The following is a 25,548-nucleotide window of genomic DNA, read 5'->3' on the forward strand; positions in this document are numbered from 1 at the left end:
ACTTTCCAGTAAAATATTGATTTTTATGCATTTCTATTGGTGTATCTGTTTGTATGTTGTTTGCCTTATTGTGTATTGTTTTTGCCAATACTTCTAAAAATGTACAGCTAATATGTTTAATGTAAATATGAAATTCAGCATGCTAGAAGTTTTTTACTCATACAGTATAATTTGATGTAATGGCATTGTAATAATGTAATTTGTCATGATCTTTTTGATCGTCAGATTTATCTAAATATTTGTTAATTTTACATTGAACCACACAAAATAACTGTAACACATTATACCACTCCCCCTTTTGGATGTTTTATCATTATCAACACATTTCTTGACCACATGTTGGTTGCTTGACATTCAGAGGAAAACTTCATACATTCATATATGACAGGTTACGTTCACCTGTTGATTGCCATGTTGCATTTCCATGAGCTGTTGAATGATACAGCTCTTTTACAGGACAGATTTCAGTATTAGGGTAATGTACGCATGTGGACACTAACGCATACCCTCATTTTGTACAGTGAAACAAGACCATTTTGTGTGTGGATTATGCCATTTTAATCCCATTATGGGTTCATTTTCTATGGCATTTGCATGTCAAACATAACGGCTGGGGGAGCTTTCGTTGATGTGTGTGTGCATGAAAAAGCATGTGTGCATGTGTTTGGTCTAGATACTGCTGTTAACATGCGCGGCTGGGCCTCTGTGCGTGCAGCTCTGTGAGGACGGGTGCTGAGGTCATTGTGTCTGCAGGGGATCTCATGATGGAGAAGGAAGAGGAGGGGGCATCCAATGGCAACAACCATAAGGCTCAAGTCATCCTACACCTGCAGCCTATCTTGCACGGGTAATAAAACTATTAAGCATATAAATCAAAACATTTACTGTCTTCCCTTGTCATCCACTTTACTAGATTCAAGAAAGACAATAATACATATTACATAATCCACAATCATAGCAATATCAACTTTAGTGCATCATATTAATTATACGAACAAATGGTACGTGAATCAAACTTTTTATTACTTCTTTTGCTCTAAATTCAGGAATTTATGAATTGTTATTTTTGCTACATATTAGAAGAGATTGAGAGAGAGAGAGAGAGAGAGATGTGCCACATGCAATATGGCGACAGACACATACATAAATGTTGCAAAAATGGCCCAACCCACGTACTCATTTATGTTCCACTAAAAGCTTTAACAAAAGCATATAAATGTAATGGAAAAAATGTCAACATGTTGACATACTCAGCAGAAAAGCCTGTTCTATGCATATATTTAGAAGTAACACGCAATGCAAAGATGAGCTTATCTTTTGAGCATTTTAACACAAACTAAAACGTGAGCTTATCTTTTGAGCATTTTAACACAAACTATTTTATTTTTTCGCCTACTCTCTATATCATTATATTTGATAAATAAACTCTAAACACTAGAGCTGGGAAAAAATATCATCTAGTGATGTATCGCGATTTTTATGTCACGATCCGGGTATCGATACTTTTTTATGAGTATAGATATTTAGATACTTCTAATGTGCTGCGCCAATGCAGCGCCGGCCACAAGCCAACAAACTAGAGATGTCCCGATCTGATTACTCTCCATCCTGCTGCTTTTCTTGTTCCGCAGTGCACTCTGGATTGCTTATTAAACCCACCAGAAGTTGCAAGCAATCAGTATTTCCCAGCAATTGCTCATTTACCAAACAAAACAGATGAAGGGCGCTGTTAGCTAAATGCCATTACACCAACTGGCACTCTGCTAGACTTACTGACTAGAAAAGCCAAGTGGCTCTGCTTTAGACTGGCCAGTGTTTGAAGAGGACGCTTGCCATTCTGAAGCTAATGCTAATGTGAATGCTACACTAACGCTAGGAGTTACATTTAGCATCTGATGATAACTCAGTACAGAGCTTTAAAGGCTAAAACAACATTGCATATCTTGCCAAAGTAAGAAAACAAATATTAGCTTGTTTCCAAACGGATGGAGCACAGCCTAGTTCCGGACACAATCTAAATTCGGGTGAGGAGATGAGGGAGAGGCAAGGCACAGCTCACATGATTGACACAACTCAAACACTGCTAAGATGCAAGCTGACGAATAATAAAATGTCACCCATTATGAACTTATGTCGCATTTTTGTCTCGTTGTCGTCTTGTCAGACAAAAACTGGCATTTGTTTCATGATGTGCTAGTCTCCCAAGCCACTTTTTTAGCTCGTCATCATGACGTTATCATCATGAAAAAAATTATTCGTTTACGTAATATTTTCGTTATCAGCATTGTTGACGAAGACAACACTGATTTGGACTATGCATCTGCCGGTATGATATTCTGACAGCATGATAACCTTAATCCAAAATACCTGTACTACGGTTTCACGGTATTGCAATTACAGCTCTAAAATGTGTTACTTTGAGATATCTGGGTTTAAAAAAAAAACCATTGAACATAATTTTTATTTTTCAAAACATATTAGCAAATTGGAACATAACTATAATGTTAAGTTAAAATAAATAAAATAAAATAAAAACCCTGAAATATTCAGAATAAAATAAAAATAAATGCTGTCCTTTAGGTGAGCCTAAACCCACAGCCACAGCCCATCATTATTACCATCAGAACAAAAATAATTGAATGATTTTACGTAATAAGTACATGTGTATGACTCATATCCTCTTTACATTATACACACAATCTTTCTCAACACAGACAGTTGCCAGAGAGAGAAAAAACATGTTTTTCCACCGCTAGACATACTAAACACTCTGGAGTTAACTCTCGTAGCTGGTGGGAAACGATCATGACAGTGTTTACCAACTTTAACCCTTGAGAGTCGAAGGACGCGCCGGCGCGTCCTCAGCGCACGTCGTCTTTGAAGCGCCCTCACGTTTTAATTACGTCACCCACATGCCGTTGGTTGGTCTCGTTTTAAAGTGCGGAAGTTGCGGTTTACTCTCGTTATTATTTGAAGTCAATCGACCAACTAAAACGTGAGATATTGTCATTTAAGTTTTATAGTTTTATTGTCCTCTCAAAAAAACATTAAAACGCTGCATGGATCATTTGTTTATGTCTATATTTCCATCATTTCTTGTCCTTTTTCAAAACGGAAGCTCCATGAAAAAAACACAAATCAAACGAACCCTTTCGAAGTCACAGTGGAAGCACAAAATGCGTTTTTTAAATAAATATAACTGCCATGCGAGGTTCCACCGAACGAGAGGGAGGAGTGTTCTGAAGCAGCGAGGTGGCGAGCGACGGCCGTGTGGCTCGAGCAGCGACTTTGTGTGACTTTGAGAATGAACGGAAAACTAAATTTAGCGCAGGCAATTGTGCTTTTTGATCAACTTGAGGAAGAGGATGGTCTAAATTCGTCATCATCGTCTTCTTCGGAAGAGTCCTCGAGTGAAGATAGTGACGGATTTGAACACGTGGGTGACGCCATCGACGAGCAGAGGTAAGCAAACTCACTTTTTTTTTTTTTTGATGCTGAAAAAGTTTCTTTTGAAAGTTTCTTTTGATATTGCAAGACAAAGTTAATTTTGATGCAATATAAGTGTGTGTTTGTGTATATAATAATAAAATGTGCATATCAGATCAAAGTCGTACGTGCACTGTGTGTATCCAAGGCAGGAATTTATAATTGTGATGATCTTCTTTCTATATGAAGATTAGGGATGTAGCACATATTCAGCTATGGTATTCTTTCGATTGTCATACATATAGATTTCCATTATTATTTATTGCTGTATATATTTTTATTTTATACTTTATTATTTTCATAAATACTGACTTTTTTTCATGTACATTTATAGTGACAATGAAAGTAAAGTGAAATGAAAATGGAAGGGTGGAAAGAGGACCGACACCCCATGGAAGTGTGGGCTGTGTGATGTCGCCCTGTGTCGAATTCCAGGACGAAACTGCTTTTCGGAGTGGCATGCCTGAGAAAAGTTTAACTTGTTTATTGTAAATATTTTTGAAAATACTTTTTTTCCCAATGTTGTATATATATTTTTTTCCCCACAATCAGTCTTCTCAATTTGTCTATATAAATGTGTGTTCAAGAAGCTTGATTGTGTGTACATAGTTTTCATCAGGTGATGGGCCGCAATACCTAAAAGGGACCAAACCAGGCCATCGTAAACAATTCTTTCTTTGAAATATAAAGGCAACTTCAAAGGCATGCAAAATCAGACAAAATAGGCCCAGACCTTAAAGGGTTAAATTTTGTATAAATGCAAAATCATATTGGAGGTATTGCCTCCTCGGCAGCCACCCTCCGCACACGTTTTACATGTCGGTTGGCCCGCCTGGTCAAAGCTGCGGCTGTGTAATTTTTCTGTAGCCGAAGTATTCCCATACCAGCAATTTCCTTTTCTTCGATAGAGGAAAAAGTTCAGGAGCTTCACCTCCTCCAGCCATCGTGTAAGAACCGGTGGGGGAGGATTGAGCCTTACAGCTGTAAACGAGAGATTTTCCCATGCATTTATGGGACATAAAAAATAGCTAATACATTAGGCATGGTATGACTGAAAAATTTTTCAGTTTTGAAACCTTCTTGTTTTCATACCACGGTATACCTTGAAACCGGTAATCAGCACATGTCTAGCTCGGACTCAGTAAATAGGGATCAAATTAAAAGTTACATCGAGACTCCTGATACCTAGGCATAGACAAAGTAGGTGGTGACATATTTAATCGATCAAATAATTGAAGATGCAATCAGACTACAGTTTGGCAGACAGTTAACCCTCCCAACCCAAAAAAGTGTCCAATATTGATGGTTTTCAAGAAATTGATTAAACTTCAGTTGAGCTAAACTGTAAAACCAAAAAGACAAAGAAGAAAACAATAAATGTTAACACACTCAAATGCCTCGGGAACATTCGTTGACAGGAAATATAAGACTCAATATGTGGTTTGTACGCTGTTAACAAAATTGCATCATACAAAGTTGTATGCTTCTCTTATCGTGTATAGTTTCTGCTTCTCTGTGATGCGCCACACTGCCTCTCAGTAGCCAAGGTGTGGACACAATCGGCAGTTTTATAAAGTGCTTTGAGTGATTAAAAAACAATCTTTTATATATTTTATTTGTTATTATTGACTTTGTATCTTGATATAATATAACTGTCAGTATGCCTGGAAGGGCAGCTATTCTTTTTTTAATTTTTATTTTATGCATTCCTAAAATAAGATTATTTGTTACCATTAGTTATTTATTTACATTTATTACACAATCGTATTCGATTAATTTTTTTGTGTGTGTGACTTTGTGTGTTTTTAATTTTGGGTCTACTCTTTCTTTGAATGTAAGAAGTGGTGTTGGTGAAAGGCAAGCCAGTTTGATGTTAATGTAATACTTCAAACAATCGACGGGTTTGTATAGGACACCAAATCACCTATGGCCCAGATCAGGATGGTTCGTTTTCAGGCCTGTGAGAGAATGAAAGACTCAGGACACCAGCAAATTAACAATACTCAGCATATTTGTATGTTTTCTGACAGAAGAAGTGCTAAATACTGCTGTTTACATTTAAAATACATAACAATATTTTACTACTAACAAAATCGAGTCATCTTTAAAGGTATGCCTACAATAATTAAGCCTTACGAAGTAAATAATAATCTATGGATGAAATAATTATACATGTTAGAGATCACGCACATACAGGACTGTCTCAGGAAATTAGAATATTGTGATAAAGTTCTTTTCTCTCTGTAATGCAATTAAAAAAACAAAAATGTCATACATTCTGGATTCATTACACATCAACTGAACTATTTCAAGCCTTTTATTATTTGAATATTGCTGATTTTGGCTTACAGCTTAAGAAACCTCAAAAATCCTATATCAAAAAATTAGAATACTTCCTCAGACCAAGTAAAAAAATAATTTTATAACAGCAAAACTAAATCAAACATTTGAAAATGTCCATTGATGCACTCAGTACTTGGTTGGGAATCCTTTTGCACGGATTACTGCATCAATCCGGCGTGGCATGGAGGCAATCAGCCTGTGGCATTGCTGAGGTGTTATTGATGCCCAGGATGCTTCGATAGCGGCCTTCAGCTCATTTGCATTTGTAGGTCTGGTGTCTTTCATCCTTTTCTTAACTATACCCCACAAATTCTCGATGGGGTTCAGGTCAGGGGAATTAGCAGGCCAATCAAGGACAGTGATGCCATGGTCAGTGCACCAGTTACTGGTGGTTTTGGCACTGTGGGCAGGTGCCAGATCATGCTGGAAAATGAAATCCTCATCTCCATAGAGCTTTTCAGCAGATGGAAGCATGTAGTGCTCTAAAATCTCTTGGTACACAGTTGCATTTACTCTGGACTTGATGAAACACAGTGGACCAACACCAGCAGCTGACATGGCTCCCCAAACCATTGCTGACTGTGGGAACTTCACACTGGATTTCAAGCAACTTGGATTTTGCTCCTCTCCAGCCTTTCTCCAGACTCTGGCGCCTTGACTTCCAAATGAAATGCAAAACTTGCTTTCGTCTGAAAAGAGGACTTTGGACCACTCTGCAACTGTCCAGTGCTTCTTCTCCATAGCCCAAGTCAGACGCTTCTTCCGTTGTCTTGAGTTCAGAAGTGGCTTGACCATGGGAATACGGCTATTGTAGCCCATTTCCCGGACATGTCTGTGAACTGTGGCTTTTGATACCTGGACTCCAGCTTCAGCCCACTGTCTTTGAAGCTCCCCCAAATTCTGGAAGCGGCTCTTCTTCACAATTTTGTTAAGGCTGCGGTCATCTCTCTTGGTTGTGCAGCGTTTCCGGCCACATTTTTCCCTTCCAACAGACTTTTTGTGGATATGCTTTGAAACTGCACTCTGTGAACAGCCTGCTCTTTGAGAAATTTCTTTTTGTGTCTTACCCTCCTGATGGAGGGTATCAATGATGGTCCTCTGGACAGCAGTCAGATCAGCAGTCTTCCCCATACTTGTGATTTAGTTTACTGAACCAAGCTGAGTGTTTTTAAGGCTCAGGAAACCCTCGCAGGTGTTTCGAGTTAATTAGATGATTCAGGTGATTAGTTGAATAGCCTACTTGCATACTTTTTCATGATATTCTAATATTTTGAGATAGGATTTTTGAGTTTTCTTAAGCTGTAAGCCAAATTCAGCAATATTAAAATAATAAAAGGCTTGAAATAGTTCAGTTGATGTGTAATGAATCCAGAATGTATGACATTTTTGTTTTTTTAATTGCATTACAGAAAGTAAAGAACTTTATCACAATATTCTAATTATCTGAGACAGTCCTGTATACTAGTCCTTCTCAAAAAATTTGCAAATTGTGATAAAGTTCATTATTTTGTGTAATGTACTGATAAACATTAGACTTTAATATATTTTAGATTCATTACACACAACTGAAGTAGTTCAAGCCTTTTATTGTTTTAACATTGATGATTTTGTCAAAAAAGTCAAGAAAAAACAAAAATCCCTATCTCAAAAAATTAGCATATTATAAAATGATACGAAAAGAAGCCACTAACCTAATCATCTGAATCAACGAATTAACTCAAAACCCCTGCGAAAGATTCCTGAGGCTTTTAAAAACTCCCAGCCTGGTTAATTACTCAAAACCGCAGTCATGGGCAAGACTGCCGACCTGACTGCTGTCCAGAAGGCCATCATTGACACCCTCAAGCAAGAGGCTAAGACACAGAAAGAAATTTCTGAGTGAATAGGCTGTTCCCAGAGTGCTATATCAAGGCACCTCAGTGGAAAGGAAAAAGTGTGGCAGGAAAACGCTGCACAACCAGAAGAGGTGACCGCATCCTGAGAAAGATTGTAGAGAAGGGCCGATTCCAGACCTTGGGGGACCTGCAGAAAAAGTGGACTAAGTCTGGAGTAGAAACATCTGGAGCCACCGTGCACAGGCGCCGCATTCCCCAGGTCAAGCCACTTTTGAACCTAAAACAGCGGCAGAAGCGCCTGACCTGGGCTACAGAGAAGCAGCACTGGAGTGTTGCTCAGTGGTTCAAAGTACTTTTTTCAGATGAAAGCAAATTTTGCATGTCATTCAGAAACCAAGGTGCGAGAGTTTGGAGGAAGACTGGGGAGAAGGAAATGCCAAAAAGTCCAGTGTCAAGTACCCACAGTCAGTGATGGTCTGGGGTGCCATGTCAGCTGCTGGTGTTGGTCTACTGTGTTTTATCAAGGGCAGGGTCAATGCAGCTAACTATCAGCAGATTTTGGAGCACTTCATGCTTCCATCTGCTGAAAAGCTTTATGGAGATGAAGATTTCATTTTTCAGCACGACCTGGCACCTGCTCACAGTGCCAAGACCACTGGTAAAGGGTTTAATGACCATGGCATTACTGTGCTCAATCGGCCTGCCAACTCTCCTGACCTGAACCCCATAGAGAATATGTGGTATATTGTGAAGAGGAAGTTGGGAGACACCAGACCCAACACTGTGGATGAGCTTAAGGCCGCTATCGAAGCATCCTGGGCCTCCATAACACCTCAGCAGTGCCACAGGCTGATTGCCTCCATGCCACACCGCAATGAAGCAGTCATTTCTGCAAAAGGATTCCCGACCATGTATTGGGCGCATAGATATAATTAATTGAAGGTTGACTTTTTTTTTTTTTGGTATTAAAAAACACTTTTTTTGTTTTGGTCGGATGAAATATGCTAATTTTTTGAGATAGGGATTTTTGGTTTTTCTTGACTTTTTCGCCAAAATCATCAATTTTAAAACAATAAAAGGTCTAAAATATATGAAAGTCTATTGTTTATCAGTACATTGCAGAAAATAATGAACTTTATCACAATATGCTAATTTTTTTAGAAGAACTAGTATTGTTTTTTAAAGTTGTTACGTAATAGGTGGTAATGGTCAACTAGCTAACAGAAGACTACAGTACCTATTCAATTTATTTATTTATTTTTAATATTTGACACTCTGTTTCCATCTGCAGGGGAAATTATGACATTGCAGATACAAGCAGCACAGTTTTGGCAATAGAAACTCAACATGGTAAGACAATGTACCCTCACCAATTACATCTCTAAAGCACATAAAAGTGTTATTTTCAAAATGAACAACTTATGACTGAACTGCCAAATATTTCAATTTACCTGTTGTCATGATGAAAGCCCTCAGGAAAACATCTGTGTAAAGTCATTGCTACAATGTGCAGTACTTAGTTTCTTCTAACAATGAGGGAATGTTGAGAAAATTGAAAACCTTTTTTTTTAATGCTGTATCTTTGTAGATGACAATAAATCGGAGGGCGAGAGTGTGGAGTACGGCTATCCTATTACCTGTGGAGAAAGTAGAGCTGTTTTACTCTTTAAGAAGTTTGTGTGTCCTGGAATCAATGTTAGGTGTGTCAAAGTAAGTGGATGAATGCTACTATATTAGTTTTATCCTTGTGTTTGTTTAAAAGCACGCACTGTTGTCTTGTTTTCACAGTTTAATGACCAGCTTATCAGTCCTAAGCAGTTTGTACACCTGGCAGGCAAAGCCACCCTGAAGGACTGGAAAAGGGCCATCAGACTTGGTGGCGTTATGCTCAGGTAGATTTTCATTTCATTGTTCTTTGTTTGCTTTTGTTATTTCGAGCACTGCAAAGAAAATACCCTACTTGACATGGGTTAGGGTAAGCAATAACAACCTTCAAAAAGCAGGCATATCATGTCATGTCAACAATGTCGTGAGCCACTCTCTGCAGGAGACTACATGAATAAAAGTACGGAGGTTACCCTTAAGGTTAAAAAACACTCATTAGCAAGAGGAATGGGAAGGTCAAGGTGGAAAATAAAGTTGAGACACTAGACTCATAAAGTCTGGGAGAAAATTTTATGGAATACTGTAACAAAGATTAACCTTTCCAAAGTGATGGAGATGATAAAGCTTCGACAAAGACCGGATCGGCCAAGCACACAAAATCGCCTGTGAAAATTAGGTGAGGTAACATCATCGCCAGTGCTTGTATGGCTTCTACTGGCTCGTTAATCTTCATAGATTAATGTGAAGGTGTCAACAACAAACATGTTCAGTATGATGTGATTAAAAAAATATATATAAATAAAAAATATTAAAGCGGAAGTTTAGAATTTTTGATATTAAGCTTAATCTTCGAGTCAGCGGGGGTTTAATTAGTTGGTGGAGTTGATTTCAACAAATTACGTGCAGTTTTTAAGTTATTTCTCAGTTGCAGGATTCAGGAGTGGCTAAGCTAGCGCGAGTCAGTGGGACTAATTTAGCATGCCAATAAAAAACGATACAGGTCTAGGAACAGATCCAGCATATCCAAATAGGTTCAAAATGCAGATCATTGTTCCAAAACACCCATGCGCCCAAAAAAATGTCACAAAAAAACTGCCGTTATTGATTTCATTCTGCAGGAATATTTTTTTAGATGCGTAGTATGACCACAATAGAGAGGAGTGCTTCGGCCACTCGTACTTGCGCTGCATTCGAGAAAGGTGGAAATCGGACTTATTCCGCTCACAGCGTACAAGTTGCAACCTCAAAGTGTTCCAAGCGGATGTAATCGCGACAAGTTGGTTTTTATTTTGGCCATCAAAAAACATTTTGACATCCAGCAAACCTGCCTTCTCGTACGCGATCGAATAGTGGAGGTGTTACATTGATATTTTTCCAGATCGGAGGTTGGAATCTCTGACTTCCCACCTTCCTCGAATGCAGCATCAGTCTGCTGAGTTGACTGACAGCCGGCAACATGGTAAAATGTACATTTCGAGGCTGTGCAAATGGAACAATTCGGCAAAGGAAAGTTTCCACAAACTCCCTATGAAGAACGAGGCATAGACTTCATAATACATTGACGGGACATGGGGCGCGGGGCCGATTAATAGGGGGCATATCTCCGTCAAAGCTGACCGAGTAGAAGAAACACAAAGAGTTGTTTACGTTACAAATTTGGGAGAATAACTGCTTAAGTCCCTGAATTCTTTATAAATATGGATGTAGAACAGTCTCTATTCTTGGAAACAAAAAAAAAACGGGCAATTAGAATTTATTTTATGTAAATACTCTATGTCGAATGTGCTGCTAGTCTTTAAGCCACTGTGGCGCCGCCTGATCACCACAAAGAGCTTTTTATGTTGAAAATTCTTGTGAATAAATGCTTAAATCCCTGATTTCTTTATAGATATGGACGTAAAACAGTCTCGATTCTTGGTTAAAAGCAAAAAATGGGCAATTAGCATTTATTTTACGTAAATATGTCCAATGTGCTGCTAGACTTCAAGCCACTGTGGCGCCGCTTTATCACCACAAAGAGCTTTTTACGTTGAAAATTCTTTTGAATAAATACTTAAATCCCTGAATTCTTTATAGATATGAACGTAAAACTGTCTCGATTCTTGGTTAAAAGGAAAAGACCGGGCAGTTAGCATTTATTTTACGTAAATATTGTGAATTATGATGGCAATGCCGTAGTGGGTAATTTCTCTCATTGATTTTTTTTTACGTTTCTAAATGCATGCATAGTATGAAAAATATACCGTAATTTCCCGAATATAAGGCGCACCCGTGTATAATGCGCACCCCAAATTTACTTGTAAAATCTAGGGAGAATGATTGTACCCGTTTATAACGCGCACCCTAATTTTAGCACCAATAAATAGAAGAATACAAGAAAACAGAGCTCGTGTACAGATACAGAAATGTCATTTTACTGACTGGTGAAGCACAGCACAAGCATAGCACATTGGTAGTTCAAAACATTACCATAAACTGACAATATTTATGGTAATAATATGATTTGACAACTTCTACAACTTACCAGAATCTAGGAGAAAACAAAACATGTGACTTTTCTTTTAAAGGCTGTTGTATAACTTGCTCATTTCATCATGATGAATAAATGTTTCTTCCATGGATTGATACGGTAAAATGAAAGTGAGAACGTAAGTCGGAAATCCGTGAGAGCTCATCGCTGTCAACACGCCAATAACAATAAGAACTATTGTTATTTGGGTTTGAGTTTCCCGAGGGACAGATATAGTTGACAGACACAGGAAGTCTGCGTGCTTACGTTTGTTATGGTCCGAGTTGCGGCGCTGCAATAAACGTTGACTCAAAAGAGTTCAAGAAACTAAATTCTGTGCTTTATGAAGAGTGAAGTATTACTGAAACAAAATGGTGACGTCACGTACCGTAATGGTCGGCAACGGGTCGCTGCATACGTTTCTTCAACACAACGTGGCCGTGTCAAAAAAAAAAAAAAAAATCGGTTTATATATATTTAATATATATATATATTTCTCACTCCATCCATGTACATATAATGCGCACCATGATTTTACAAGCTGTTTTTTGGGGGGGAAAAGTGCGCGTTATATTCGGGAAATTATGGTAATAATTACCTTGAATCCTCCAACAAGTCACTCCTGAGACAAGCCTTCCTGTTTGTATGCGGTACAGCTTTCGTACTTTTTCAACCAAAATCCGGCGTTGGATTGCTGCATGTGTTTGAGAATAACTGCGACCGACTTCGACCGACTGAAGCAGTGTGTGGGACGGCCCTCTACTTGAAGGCATGGCGCAGTGTCTGGGGAATATGTCCCGTCACTATCATTATGAAGTCTATGAACGTGGAACATTATAAACTGGTTACTTTCTGCTGGCTACGATATAAAAAAATCAGTGGTTAAAAAACAAAAGATGTTATATTGCTCCGCCCTGCACCTCTGCAGAGCTTCTGGATTACAAATGTTGCTGTTCATACTGCAATTATTGACATGCAATGATTTTAATTAAGTTTTTAATGACTTCATCCTGAAAACATAGCCAACACTATTGATTGCCTGGGTCCTTGATGATTTTCATATGTGCATATGTTGCTTTTTATGGGCATGTTAAGTCGGCCCAATAGACTCGCGCTAGCTTAGCCACTCCGGAGCCCTGAAACTAACAAATAACTAACAAACTACACGGAATTTGCAGAAATCAAGTCAACCGACTAATTAAACCCTCGCTAACTCGAAGATTAAGCCCAATGTCAAAATTCTGAACTTCCCCTTTAAGTGATAGTGTATCTGATGAAAAATGGCTGTGTGAAAGCAAGTGTTTATTTGTATGCTGTCAGCCCTTTGACTTGTGACCAGTCCAAAAGGTTGTCCACTTTAGGATGGAAATGAACAGGGAAAGGCTCCAGCTCACCCATGCCAATATAGCAGAACAGGTCCTTAAGAAGACTGATGGATATATGTTACATGATTCTTGATAATGTAAATGCTCGGTTTGCTGGTTTCTCTCATTCACTGTCATTAACAAAAGTAGTAATCAAATCTATTTGAACTGGAATGGCTGGCGTGAATGATCTATCGCCGTCAGAAAAGAAAGCAGGGTCATTGATTTGTTTCATTCGTAACAGTGTTGGATATGGGGCGCCGTTTGTAAAGCAGCACATGCCGAAAATTACGACAACATTTTCTCACATATAGCGCCACGCAGTGTGAAAAATGTGGTGTGAAATGTTTGCAGTCACTTTCTTTTTGCACATTTACAACATTATTTAGCTACTTAAATATTTATTTTCTAAATAATAAGTATTGGACTTGAATGTTTAAATCCAGAACTAAATATTTATGTAAATCTTAAATGTAAATCTTACATTTATATTCTAATTATATATATTTAAAATTTATATGCTAAATACATATATGAAATTTATATCCGAAATATATATCCTAAATCTGAATTTTATATTAAATCCTAAATGTATATGTTATATCCAAATACTATATTTAAATCTTAAATCTGGAAACAGTTGAAACTAAATATTTAGCCTAACATGCAAATTCACATGACTGGAGACCAGAAGTAACAAAATAAAACCTGGAGCAGCTCAGACTGTTTGTTTACGTTGCTTGAAAATGAATAAAACCTACTCAACGGCGGCAGTCGGCTCTTGGACATGATTTATTGTGATAATAACATTATCTAGGTAAAATACACATTTAGGAGAAACTATTTAAGGAGTATTTTGTGCTTTTAGTGTCACTTTTATGCACGAGCCCAGTAAAGTTACTAAGAATAGCCAGGAGGGGTCTCTGTTGGACTGGACTGGAGAGCAAGGTTGACTTTTCTATCTTCATCTGCAAAAGTCCCGCATTTCTCACAGTCGGCGAAGGTGGGCTGTAAGAAAATATGTCAGGCGAGTAAAATTTAGCCGAGACTATTGGCTGAGCTATTCTGACTACAATACAAAGGTTTCCCAGTGAGAAATGCGGGATTTTTGCAGTTGAAGAACTTTGCTTTCCATGAAAATGAAAATGTTGGTCAACTCATGTTTTTTTTCCGGAAGAAGCGTTCCCGGCATTGTTACTGCAGCCAATTTAAGATCATCAAGACTGTATTTAAGCTAGGGGTAAGATCGGGCCTAAAAAAACCAGCCCGCCTGACCCCGACGCTGGTTGTGTTTTGTGTGATCACATTTGTGACGATGCCTATACGTAAAAGCCTGTCTTTTGTAACGAACTCTCAGTTGGCAGAAAAAAATTGAAAAATCGCTGGAAACATTTGTTTAATATAAATAAACAGATGCGGTTCTGCAGACTCGCGGAGGGGAAGATTAAAAAGAGGGCGCGTGGCACTCTTTGGTTCTGCAATGACCTCCTCGCGCCTTCTCTTTTTTATCCAAAATATTTATTTTATAACAAGTATTCCTTAGTTTAACATCCATACATCGTTTTAGTATACATATATAAATATATAATTATTTTAAAAAGTTAGCGAGAGAGAATCCCGGGCCAGCCTGACCAGAAAGTACCGTATTTTTTGGACTATAAGTCGCAGTTTTTTTCATAGTTTGGCTGGGGGTGCGACTTATACTCTGGAGCGACTTATGTGTGAAATTATTGACACATTATTATATCATTTCACATGTTATTTTGGTGTTTTGGAGTGACACTGATGGTTTGGTAAACTTGTTAGCATGTTCTATATGCTATAGCTTTATGAATAACTGTTAATAGATATGTTACATTAACATACCATCCAGGTTTGCATTTAATTGTTTATGCATCATGTAACATTATCATACTGTGCACTTATTTAGCATGTTGTTCTCTATTGTATTTTCATTTTAAATTGCCTTTCAAGTAGTGATGCACGATAATACATTTTTCAACCGATACCGATAACCGATAATTTCCTCCTCATTCCAACCGATAACCGATAATGTCAAGCCGATAATTCTATTAAAAGATTTATGTAAAATTTTAAAGTATACACAAAATAAAATATTACTGTGCAAAAATATAATTTATTGCTCTTTTTTTCAACATAAAATATGAACAAGTCGTCAATTCCAACATCTAAATAATGACAGATTGTCTGACATTGTGTAATGGTAAACCTTTGGCAACAATTACTTACAGAGTAAATACCTAAGTTGCACAAAAATGCCTTTAAAAGTAAGCCATTCCTAACATATATAACATTAATACACTGCAAAACACACCTCCTTAAAACTAGTCAGTTTTAAGTGTAAATCTATTGGCAATAAGTGAAATAATCTGCCATCGCTTCAAGTGTATTACTCTCAGATTTCTTGGAAGAAAAATAGCTAGCTGAAAATAATTTTAACAGCCTTGTTTTAAGCAATACATTATTGTACTTAATCCTAAAAAAAAAAAAAAAAAAAAAACTTGGAAGAAGGAAAGATTTTGAATAATATTTGTGGCTACAGAATATTGATTTAAGAATTTGATTATCTACTGTGACTGTAATTGAGCAGAGAAATAAGTTAATAATTTGAAAAGTGATTGCTAATGTTGTATGCTTTGTTGCACACTGTGAAAATGATTAACTCAGGAGCGAGATGTCATGTACCCATTCTGCAGCGCTTTGTTTACATTTGCGGCTTTCACGACATTTGCTTTACAGCAGCTAAACTGCTACACGGCAGTACTATTTGGACGGAGTTGGAGCTCGCATCCGCGTGCGTGTTGTTTTGTGCCTGAGTTTTGTTAAGCCGAAAATAAAGGCAGCGTTACAAAGTCATCTGACCGCTCGTCATTTTACATACTGAATGCATTATTGACTGGCTGACTTCGTTTTCTCCATGTTTAAATTATCATCTAACCACTGTGCCGTCATGATAAGCTTGCTTACTGGACATCACTTTTTTATGAAGAATGGTGGTCGTATAAACTACATAATTTTTTTATCCAGGGCTTTGGTTCTCGGGTCATTTAGGTAAAAAAAAAAAAAAACAGTGTCTCGTCTTGGCGGCAGCGGCAGCTACGTTCGTACCGGATAATCCGCCCGCCCCGGCCGGTTCGCCGCGGCGTATTCGGGTCCTGGCTCTGCTCGCACGCCGTGGGGGAACGCTCGAGAAACCGGGGTGTTCGCCGGATGTCCCGAGGCTGGGGAACCGGGCTCGGCCCGCTCCGCCTATGGCAAGGCGGCGCCAGCCTGCCGGACCGGCCAGAGTGGCAGGCTCCGTCGGAAGACGGCTACTTGCCGACTATCGGTCTCCAGTCGTGCCGGTGTTTAGCCTTAGATGCGAATTTACCACCCGCCTTGAGCTGCATTCCCAAACAGCCCGACTCTGTACAAGCCCTGTAGTTTAACTTAGTGTTTACAATAGCTTTAGCATTCCCGCTAGCAGCAGTCTCGTATTCGTTCCAAAAATCTTTGTGATGCAGTTTTAAATGGCTGCTGGGTTAGTGGTTTTGAATGAGGACGCTTTCTTTCTGCCTCGTGGAACTTCTACGGTAGATGTTTCGCAGATGGCGAGAGCATCGTTTTTTTAGTAACAGCCGCCATAATATTCAACTACTTCTTGTCTCAACCCCTCCTCCCTCAGGGGCTTCAGAGAGGGGAGGGGTTGAGGAGGCGGCGTGCTGAATTCTTCGGTTGCGCACATTTGGAGGCTAAATCAAGTATATAATTATCGGATTGCATTATCGGTTGAATTTTTTTATTATCTGGATTATCTGTGTGACGTCATAATTGCCATTATCGGCCGATAATTATCGGTGACCGATATTATCGTGTATCTTTACTTTCAAGATGACAAATCTGTTCTATGTGTTGGATTTTATCAGTAAATTTCTTCGAAAAATGTGACTTATACTCCAGTGCGATTTATATATGAGTTTTTCCTCTTCGTTGGGCATTTTATGGCTGGTGCGACTTCTACTCAAGTGCGACTTATAGTCCGAAAAATACGGTGATAATTGACATTTAAATTTCGTTATGTTTTCAGTTTAATTTAGCTATTTACAACTTGCTATATTTATAATTGTGATGGTTGTTTACCGCTTGTCTCTTACTGCGAGGAGGGAGGAAGTAACGATCGGCCGCCATGAAATTTAAGTCATCAGCCATCGTGCTGTGACCCGGGAATTTAATGCCTGCTTTCATGCACACTGCTTCCCGGGAAAGTCCCGGACATGAGATCAGGATGCGACCTGTGAAAAGTCCGCGTAATCTCCGTGTCAGTCGACACGGGAAATTGTTTTCACACACAACTGCCGCACGGTTAAGTCCTGCGATATTTCCGGTGTTTCGGAGTAGTTGAAAGGGGCTTTAGTCTGTTATAAGAGTATGAGTTTCACCTTCTAATGAGGTGACTAAAGAAAAACCTCTAAGCAAACAGAAGATGAGAAAGTCTACACTGTGCATGAAAGAAGACAAAAGTTTCTTCATAGTCAGCGGGATGAAGTAGTTTCTTTGCAATTGAAAATTTAGCCCTTAAATCCATCCTTTAAATACAGTTCCTAGAAATGAAATCTGACATTTGAATCTTTTTAGTCATATTAACCTTGTCAACCCCAAAGGTCATCAGTCAATTGGCCTCACTGTTCTGTTCCCAAAACCAATATCAAGATTTGAGCACAAAGGTTAGTGATATTCTTTGTCATGTCCATAATTTGTGCCATCTGTGCCTGACTTGTATCTAATGCAGCACAACATACTTATGTAATCTGCCCTGTCTGTGGTCACTAGGCAGCCCTTTCCAGGTGGTGTGGAGGTTTGGGGGGTCAAATACCAAGCAAACAAGCTGCACAGTATTTTCTTTTTTTGCATCTTTGTCATATTTACTCTTGTAACTTGGAGTTCCTGTGAGTCAATACTTTGACTCAGAGGCAATGTTTCATCCTGTAGTGGTCTTTGTGTTTGAGAAAATATTGGGATCGTTGCAATCTCTGACTTAAGCAGCCCTCGGCAGCTGTGCAATAATACCATGTTTTTTTTTTTCTTTTTACCTGTCCTGCTTAGCTGCTTAGACACAGAAAATAGGAATCTTAATGTGATTGTGGTCTGAACAGTTTTAATGTATCACACTGGAGTTTGATATACCCCCATTGTGGTAATACTTGTGGTAATTTTTTACACCAATCTGCTTCTTTTCCCATGCAGAAAAATGATGGACTCCGGCCAGATTGACTTCTACCAGCATGACACGGTGTGCAGCAACACGTGCCGCAGCACGAAATTCGACATGCTCATCAACAGCTCGCAGCTTCCACTAGGGACGTCCGCGCAGTCTAATGCCTCGTCTCTGGCTCTTGAGTCTCTTGGAGGGCAGGTGCCTCCCCTTACAGGTACGCCATTGATGTCCTGAGATACTTTGCTCTCTTGACCCTTTCTGGGACAGCTTCAGTGTACAGCTCTTAAAAAGTTGACACTTTAAATGCGTACGACAGGAGAAAAAAAGTCTTTAATAGCATTATTATGTGAATTAGAATCATATTTTGAGACGATTCGACTGTATACAAGCAAAGCGCAGATGACGAGAAATTAGTCTTTTAATCTGCCGGTTAGCCACGCCTACCATTATAGGGCTCTAGCGTCCCCAACAGGTGGATGACGTCAGCGGGAGAATGGGCTCATCGGTTTTACTTCTCAGCCCATTGAGGGGGAATTATTCAGAACGAGGAAAACGCGACGAAGAGAACTGCAAAATGTAATTGTTTCAGTCTCTCTACTCCAATATTTTTACAGGATATTCTTTTTATCCAAATATTTTTCCCCTATAGCTAAATATATGGCATGGTCATGACAAATAACAGTCTTGTGCTAAATGAAATATGAAATAATAAAAATGCATTTATTCAGGACGACATGGCAGGGAGTTGAAAGTCCGTGTTGCCCAACGACAGCCCCAAAACATCACTGCTTCAGAGGAGATTTGCATGGAGGAATGGGCCAAAATACCAGCAACAGTGTGTGAAAAGCTTGTGAAGAGTTACAGAAAACATTTGGCATCCGTTATTGCCAACAAAGGGTACATAACAAAGTATTAAGATGAACTTTTGGTATTGACTAAATACTTATTTTCCACCATGATTTGCAAATAAATTCTAAAAATCAAACAATGTGATTCCCCCCCCACATTCTGTCTCCCATGGTTGAGGTTTACCCATGTTGACAATTACAGGCCTCTCTAATATGTTTAAGTGGGAGAACTTGCAGAATTAGTGGTTGACTAAATACAGTGGGGCAAATAAGTATTTAGTAAGTCGCTCCACAGATTTTCTATGGGGTTGAGATCTGGAGACTGGCTAGGCCACTCCAGGACCTTGAAATGCTTCTTACGAAGTCACTCCCTTGTTGTCCTGGCTGTGTGTTTGGGATCATTGTCATGCTGAAAGACTCAGCCACGTCTCATCTTCAATGCCCTTGCTGATGGAAGGAGATTTTCACGCAAAATGTCTCGATACATGGCCCCATTCATTCATTCCTTTACACAGATCAGTCGTCCTGGTCCCTTTGCAGAAAAACAGCCCCAAAGCATGATGTTTACACCCCCATGCTTCACAGTGGGTATGGTGTTCTTCAGATGCAATTCAATATTCTTTCTCCTCCAAACACGCGAACCTGTGTTTCTACCAAAAAGTTTGGTTTCATCTGACCATAACACATTCCCCCAGTCCTCTTCTGGATCATCCAAACGCTCTCTAGCAAACTGCAGACGGGCCTGGATGTGTACTGGCTTCAGCAGGAGGACACGTCTGGCAGTGCAGGATTTGAGTCCCTGGCGGCGCATTGTGTTACTGATAGTAGCCTTTGTTACTGTGGTCCCAGATCTCCGTAGGTCATTCACTAGGTCCCCCCGTGTGGTTCTGGGATTTTTGCTCACCGTTCTTGTTATCATTTTGACACCACGGGGTAAGATCTTGCATGGAGCCCCAGATCGAGGGAGATTATCAGTGGTCTTGTATGTCTTCCATTTTCTAATAATTGCTCCCACAGTTCATTTCTTTACACCAAGTGTTTTACCTATTGCAGATTCAGTCTTCCTAGCCTGGTGCAGGTCTACAATTTTGTCTCTAGTGTCCTTCGACAGCTCTTTGGTCTTGGCCATAGTGAAGTTTGGAGTGTGACTGACTGAGATTATGGACAGGTTTCTTTTATACCGATAATGAGTTAAAACAGGTGCCATTAATACAGGTAACGAGGGGAGCCTCGTTAGAAGAAGTTAAACCTCATTGACAGCCAGAAATCTTGCTTGTTTGTGGGTGACCAAATACTTATTTTCCACTCTAATTTGGAAATAAATTCTTTAAAAATCAAACAATGTGATTTTCTGTTTTTTTCCCCACATTCTGTCTCTCATGGTTGAGGTTTACCCATGTTGACAATTACAGACCTCTCTAATCTTTTCAAGTAGGAGAACTTGCACAATTGGTGGTTGACTAAATACTTATTTGCCCCACTGTACTTATTTGCCCCACTGTGTATATATATACATATATATATATATAATAAAAAAATATATAAATAATACATTAAAACAATGTTAATAAAAACTAAATCACTGAAATAAAAATGAATCAAACCAGAATTACACACTGGTTATGGCCCCAAGAAACACTCTACAGTAGATCCCCCACGCCCCCATATTATCTAACTTATTGGATGCCAATAATGGGGATAGATGTCCGAACTGTGAATGCTCATTTTCAGCGCCCAGTCAAAATGAATTGGACTTCTAGCGCCGTCAATGGCAACCGTGTTGATAACCTGAAAATGATTGTGAGATCTCTCAAATGTACAATACGTGCCTAGGCTCAATAATGATTGGGAAACACTGCCCAAGTAGTTGGCCACTTTCCATTTGCTGCATTCTATTGCTCATGTTTTCCCCTTTGGCGTGTTGTTCCATAAAGATGCTCGCAGAAGCCCCCTGGATTTAATTTATCTGTCTTCCAAGATAATGAAATACTTTGAAAGCTGCAAAAAAAAATAATTGGATTGGTGCAGCGGTCGTCCCTCAGCCTTATCACTATTATAAAGGAACCTCAAATTCAATGCCCCTGAGGTTGTATAGTATGGGATTAGACCAACAGTTTGTGGTCCAACACACAACTCTTTTTCATTCTTGCATAAAACATCAACTACTGTCAAATGACATCGTGTAAGACCAACATATGTCTTCTGCATTTAATGCAACATGTGGGAGATATCGAGTAGCTGATTTACAAGCATTTTAGAAATTTCTAGCTCTCTGACAATGGAGAAAATAATGTTCAAGAACCACACTTTATAGTTCTTACCCTATTTAACTTAAATATGTGGCAATATCATCAAAGGGAAACCCTTTAGAAGCCAACAAAACACAAAGAAAATGGCTTTGAAAAATATCAGTAAATAATATAAATCCACAAAAAAGTAGATTTTTGTGTCCTTAAAAATATGAAGTAAAAAAGGCTTATACAATTGTTTTAAGAGGGCGTTGATTTTGGAAAATGACAAGAATTTAATATTTCTTATTCAAATGTGACCACTCCATAGTAAAACAAAAATGGTCCAATATTGTATTCTTCATTGAGTCCTCAGTTGCCAGACACTTTCGATTCAAGGCGTTTCGTTCCATTTTTCCAGTTGGTACTCATAGAGAATTTTTAATTTGTTTTTCATTGGCATACAGTGTCCTTCTCATTTCAGGAGAGTCTCTACACGATGCAGCTGACTTGGATGAGTCTTTGGATGATAAATTTGGTGGCGAGTGGGGCTCTACACACTTTACCACAGCCAATGGACATGCAAAGAGGAAGAGGAGTGTCACGCCTGGTAAAAAAAACAAAAATACCCAGTTTTCCTTTGAACTAAGCCGGAAGATAATTGCAAGATGTCTTTGGTAGAACTAGAAGAAGCTATATAGGTGTGTGTGTGTATAGACTACCGTTCAAAAGCTTGGGGTCACTTAGAAATTTCCTCCGTTTTCAAAGAAAAGCACAGTTTTTTTCAATGGAAATAACATTAAACTAATCAGAAAAACACTCTATACATTATTAATGTGGTAAATGACTATTCTAGCTGAAAACGTCCGGTTTTAATGCAATATCTACGTAGTTTTGTAAAGAGGCCCATTTACAGCTCCAATGGTACATTGTGCTTGCTAGTTGCCTTAGAGGGATAATAGATGATGAGAAAACCTTGTGCAATTATGTTGGCACAGCTCAAAACAGTTTAGGTGGTTAGAGAAGCTATAAAACTGATCTTCCTTTGAGCTAGTTGGGTATCTGGAGCATCACCTTTGTGGGTTTGATTAAACTCTCAAAATGGCCAGAAAAAGACAACTTTCACGTGATACTTGACAATCTGTTCTTAGAAATGAAGGCTATTTCATAAGAGAAATTGCCAAAAAATTGAAGATTTACGATAACGCTGTGTACCACTCCCTTCAGAGAGCAGCACAAACAAGATCTAACCGGAGTAGAAAGAGAAGCAGGAGGCCCCGCTGCACAACCGAGCAAGAAGACAAGTACATAAGAGTCTAGTTTGAGAAATAGATGCCTCACAGGTCCTCATCTGGCAGCTTCATTAAATAGTACTCGTAAAACGCCAGTGTCAATGTCGACAGCAGAGGTTGCGCTAGACTTTTTCGTTGTCTGTCATTTTGACTGACAGGGTCATAAAAATCCGGTCATAATCTATTTTTACCCGTCACTTAAATTTTTAAAATGATAATAATGACATATTCAATAGCAGTGTTGGTCAAAAGTGGTGCGTTACTTACTCAACTCTGAATAAATTGAAGAAACTACCAGCCATGTTGTGTCTACTCTCTGCTCTGTTAATTTGTCATCCAAGACTCGGGGTGCGTTCAGGTTTGAGAATAGCGCACGTACTTCTGTTTGTCCAAGCTGTTTGTCCCTGCTCATTCAATTAGGCTATGTTCATACTACAGGTCATAATGCACAAATCCGATTTTTTTGTCATATCCGTTTTTTTGGCGTGCCCGTTCAGACTGCCTTTGTCCATTGAGACCATTCAAGTATTACGCATGCGCTCTAATTTGAAGTCCGACACGCGCCGGTGCGCAGAAGCATCAAAACAAATGACAAGTCATCCGTCATTCCAGGGCTATCATATTTTGCTTTTCAAAAGGAGGACACAAATAACAGACATAAATAATCCCCGTTTAGGCTTATATTCACAGTTTATATGGATCGATGGCATGCACGCACTGTCCGTACATGTCACACACACATACAGGCAGTTTGCCCTGACTCTCCAAGACGGGCTGCAGCCAGACCCCTCTCCCGACTCTCGGCCGTGTAGGAAATGTTGAAATATAGCTCACATAGAGCAGAGAGAAAACCGATCATTCTCATGCTTATCCTCAACCCATTTTTATTTTTTTATGACTGTTGTCAAGCCCGGCCCTTCCCCAAAAGCCGTGTTCACTGCAAGCTAGGCGCTAATAACGCACAACTGAAATCGGATTTGGGACAGTGGACGGTACAGACCGCCGCGACAGTCTGGAAAAATGTGGCCCAGATCGGATTTGAACCACATAAAAAAATGACCCAGATCGGATTTGAAATGGTCCACTTCTATGCGACTTGTCCTGTTCAGACCGTCAAGTTAATGCCTGACTCGACTCGGAAAAACACGAAAAAATTGGATTCGTGCATTAAGACCTGTAGAATGAACGTAGCCTTAGACAATGCTCTCCAAAGCTTCCTAACGTTTCTGTGTTTGCTACACCTGAATGCTAGTTCGGACATTTTTCCGAGTAAGGCCAGCGACGTCATACATCAAGAGAGACAATAGCTTATTAATATGCTCACTCGCCATCCTGTGGTCTGGGGTGTGAATTGCAACCTGTCAAAATGACGGATGGACTTCAGTTTTTTCCGTCACCGTTTTAAAAAACCGGTCAACGACGGAAAATATTCGGTTAACGCGACCCCTGGTCGACAGTGAAGCGACGACTCCGGGATTCTGATTTTCAGGGCAGCGTGACAAATGAAAAAGCTTCATCTGAGACTGGGTAATAAAAGGAAACAATATGGGCAAAACAACACAGACATTGGACAGAGGAAGATAGGAAAAAAGTGTTATGGAAAGACGAATCAAAGTTTGAGGTGTTTGGCCTTTGGATCAAAGAAAACATTTGTGACACATAAAACAACTTAAAAGATGCTGGTAGAGTCCCTGATGTCATCAGTCAACAATGGCAAAGGTAATGTGATGGTCTGGGGTTGCTTTGGTGCTGGTAAAGTGGGAGATTTGTACAAGATCAACGGGATTTTAAATAAAGAAGGCTATCACTCCATTTTGCAACACCATCCCATACCCTGTGGACAACGCTTGATTCATCCTACAACATTACAGTGACCCAAGCACACCTCCAAATCATCCAAGAACTATTTAGGAAAGAAGCAGGCAGCTGGTATTCTATCTGCAATGGAGTGGCCAGCACAGTCAACAGATCTCAAACCCATTGAGCTGTTGTAGGAGCAGCTTGACAGTATGAAACGCAAGAAGTGCCCATCAAGCCAATCCAACTTGTGGGAGGTGCTTCTGGAAAGGTGGAGTGAAGTTTCGCTCATCTTCTTTCTCTTCTTCTGAACAAATTAACAGCTAGTACACCATAGGTCTGTAAAGCTGTAATTGTTGCAAAATGAGCAATCTTTGATCAAAGCAAAGTTTGAAGAAGAAAATTATTATTTAAAATAAAAATCCTTATTTCCAACCTTGTCAATGTCTTGACTATATGTTCTATTCATTTTGAAATTCATTTTAAAAATAAAAGTGTGACTTAAGGAAAACACAAAATTGTCTGGGTGACGCCAAACTTTTGAACGGTACTGTATGTTTATCTATAGTCAAGAGTAGGGTTGTTCCAATCATGTTTTTTTGCTCCCGATCCGATCGTTTTAGTTTGAGTATCTGCCCATCCCGATATTTCCCGATCCGATTGCTTTTTTTTTGCTTATCTGCCCATCCCGATATTTCCCGATCCGATTGCTTTTTTTTTTTTTGCTGCCGATTCAATTCCAATCATTCCCGATAATTTTTCCCAATCATATACATTTTGGCAATGCATTAAGAAAAAAATGAATAAAACTCGGACGAATATATACATGTAACATACAGTACATAAGTACTGTATTTGTTTATTATGACAATAAATCCTCAAGATGGCATTTACATTATTAACATTCTTTCTGTGAGAGGGATCCACGGATAGAAAGACTTGTAATTCTTAAAGGATAAATGTGACTTTGTATATTGTGACTAAATATTGCCATCTAGTGTATTTGTTGAGCTTTCAGTAAATTAT

General features: G+C 39.1%; 1 protein-coding gene across 4 annotated transcripts in view; it reads left to right on the forward strand.

The window, feature by feature from the left end:
- The window catches only part of LOC130914410 (glucocorticoid modulatory element-binding protein 1-like), a 47,199-nt gene that overhangs the window by 3,095 nt on the left and 18,556 nt on the right, over nucleotides 1–25,548 (forward strand). For 2 of the 4 annotated variants that reach the window (XM_057833576.1, XM_057833575.1), the window contains 6 exons: nucleotides 716–847; nucleotides 8,956–9,014; nucleotides 9,253–9,374; nucleotides 9,453–9,556; nucleotides 18,387–18,571; nucleotides 21,918–22,043. In XM_057833576.1, the coding sequence (XP_057689559.1) occupies nucleotides 762–847; nucleotides 8,956–9,014; nucleotides 9,253–9,374; nucleotides 9,453–9,556; nucleotides 18,387–18,571; nucleotides 21,918–22,043 (682 nt within the window). In that variant the 5' untranslated portion in view covers nucleotides 716–761. Of the gene's footprint in view, nucleotides 1–673; nucleotides 848–8,955; nucleotides 9,015–9,252; nucleotides 9,375–9,452; nucleotides 9,557–18,386; nucleotides 18,572–21,917; nucleotides 22,044–25,548 lie in introns of all 4 variants that reach the window. The other 2 variants (XM_057833578.1, XM_057833577.1) reach the window with 2 other exon arrangements.

This window comes from Corythoichthys intestinalis, chromosome 4 (genome assembly GCF_030265065.1).
Source record: "Corythoichthys intestinalis isolate RoL2023-P3 chromosome 4, ASM3026506v1, whole genome shotgun sequence".
In the NCBI taxonomy this organism is placed as follows: domain Eukaryota; kingdom Metazoa; phylum Chordata; class Actinopteri; order Syngnathiformes; family Syngnathidae; genus Corythoichthys; species Corythoichthys intestinalis.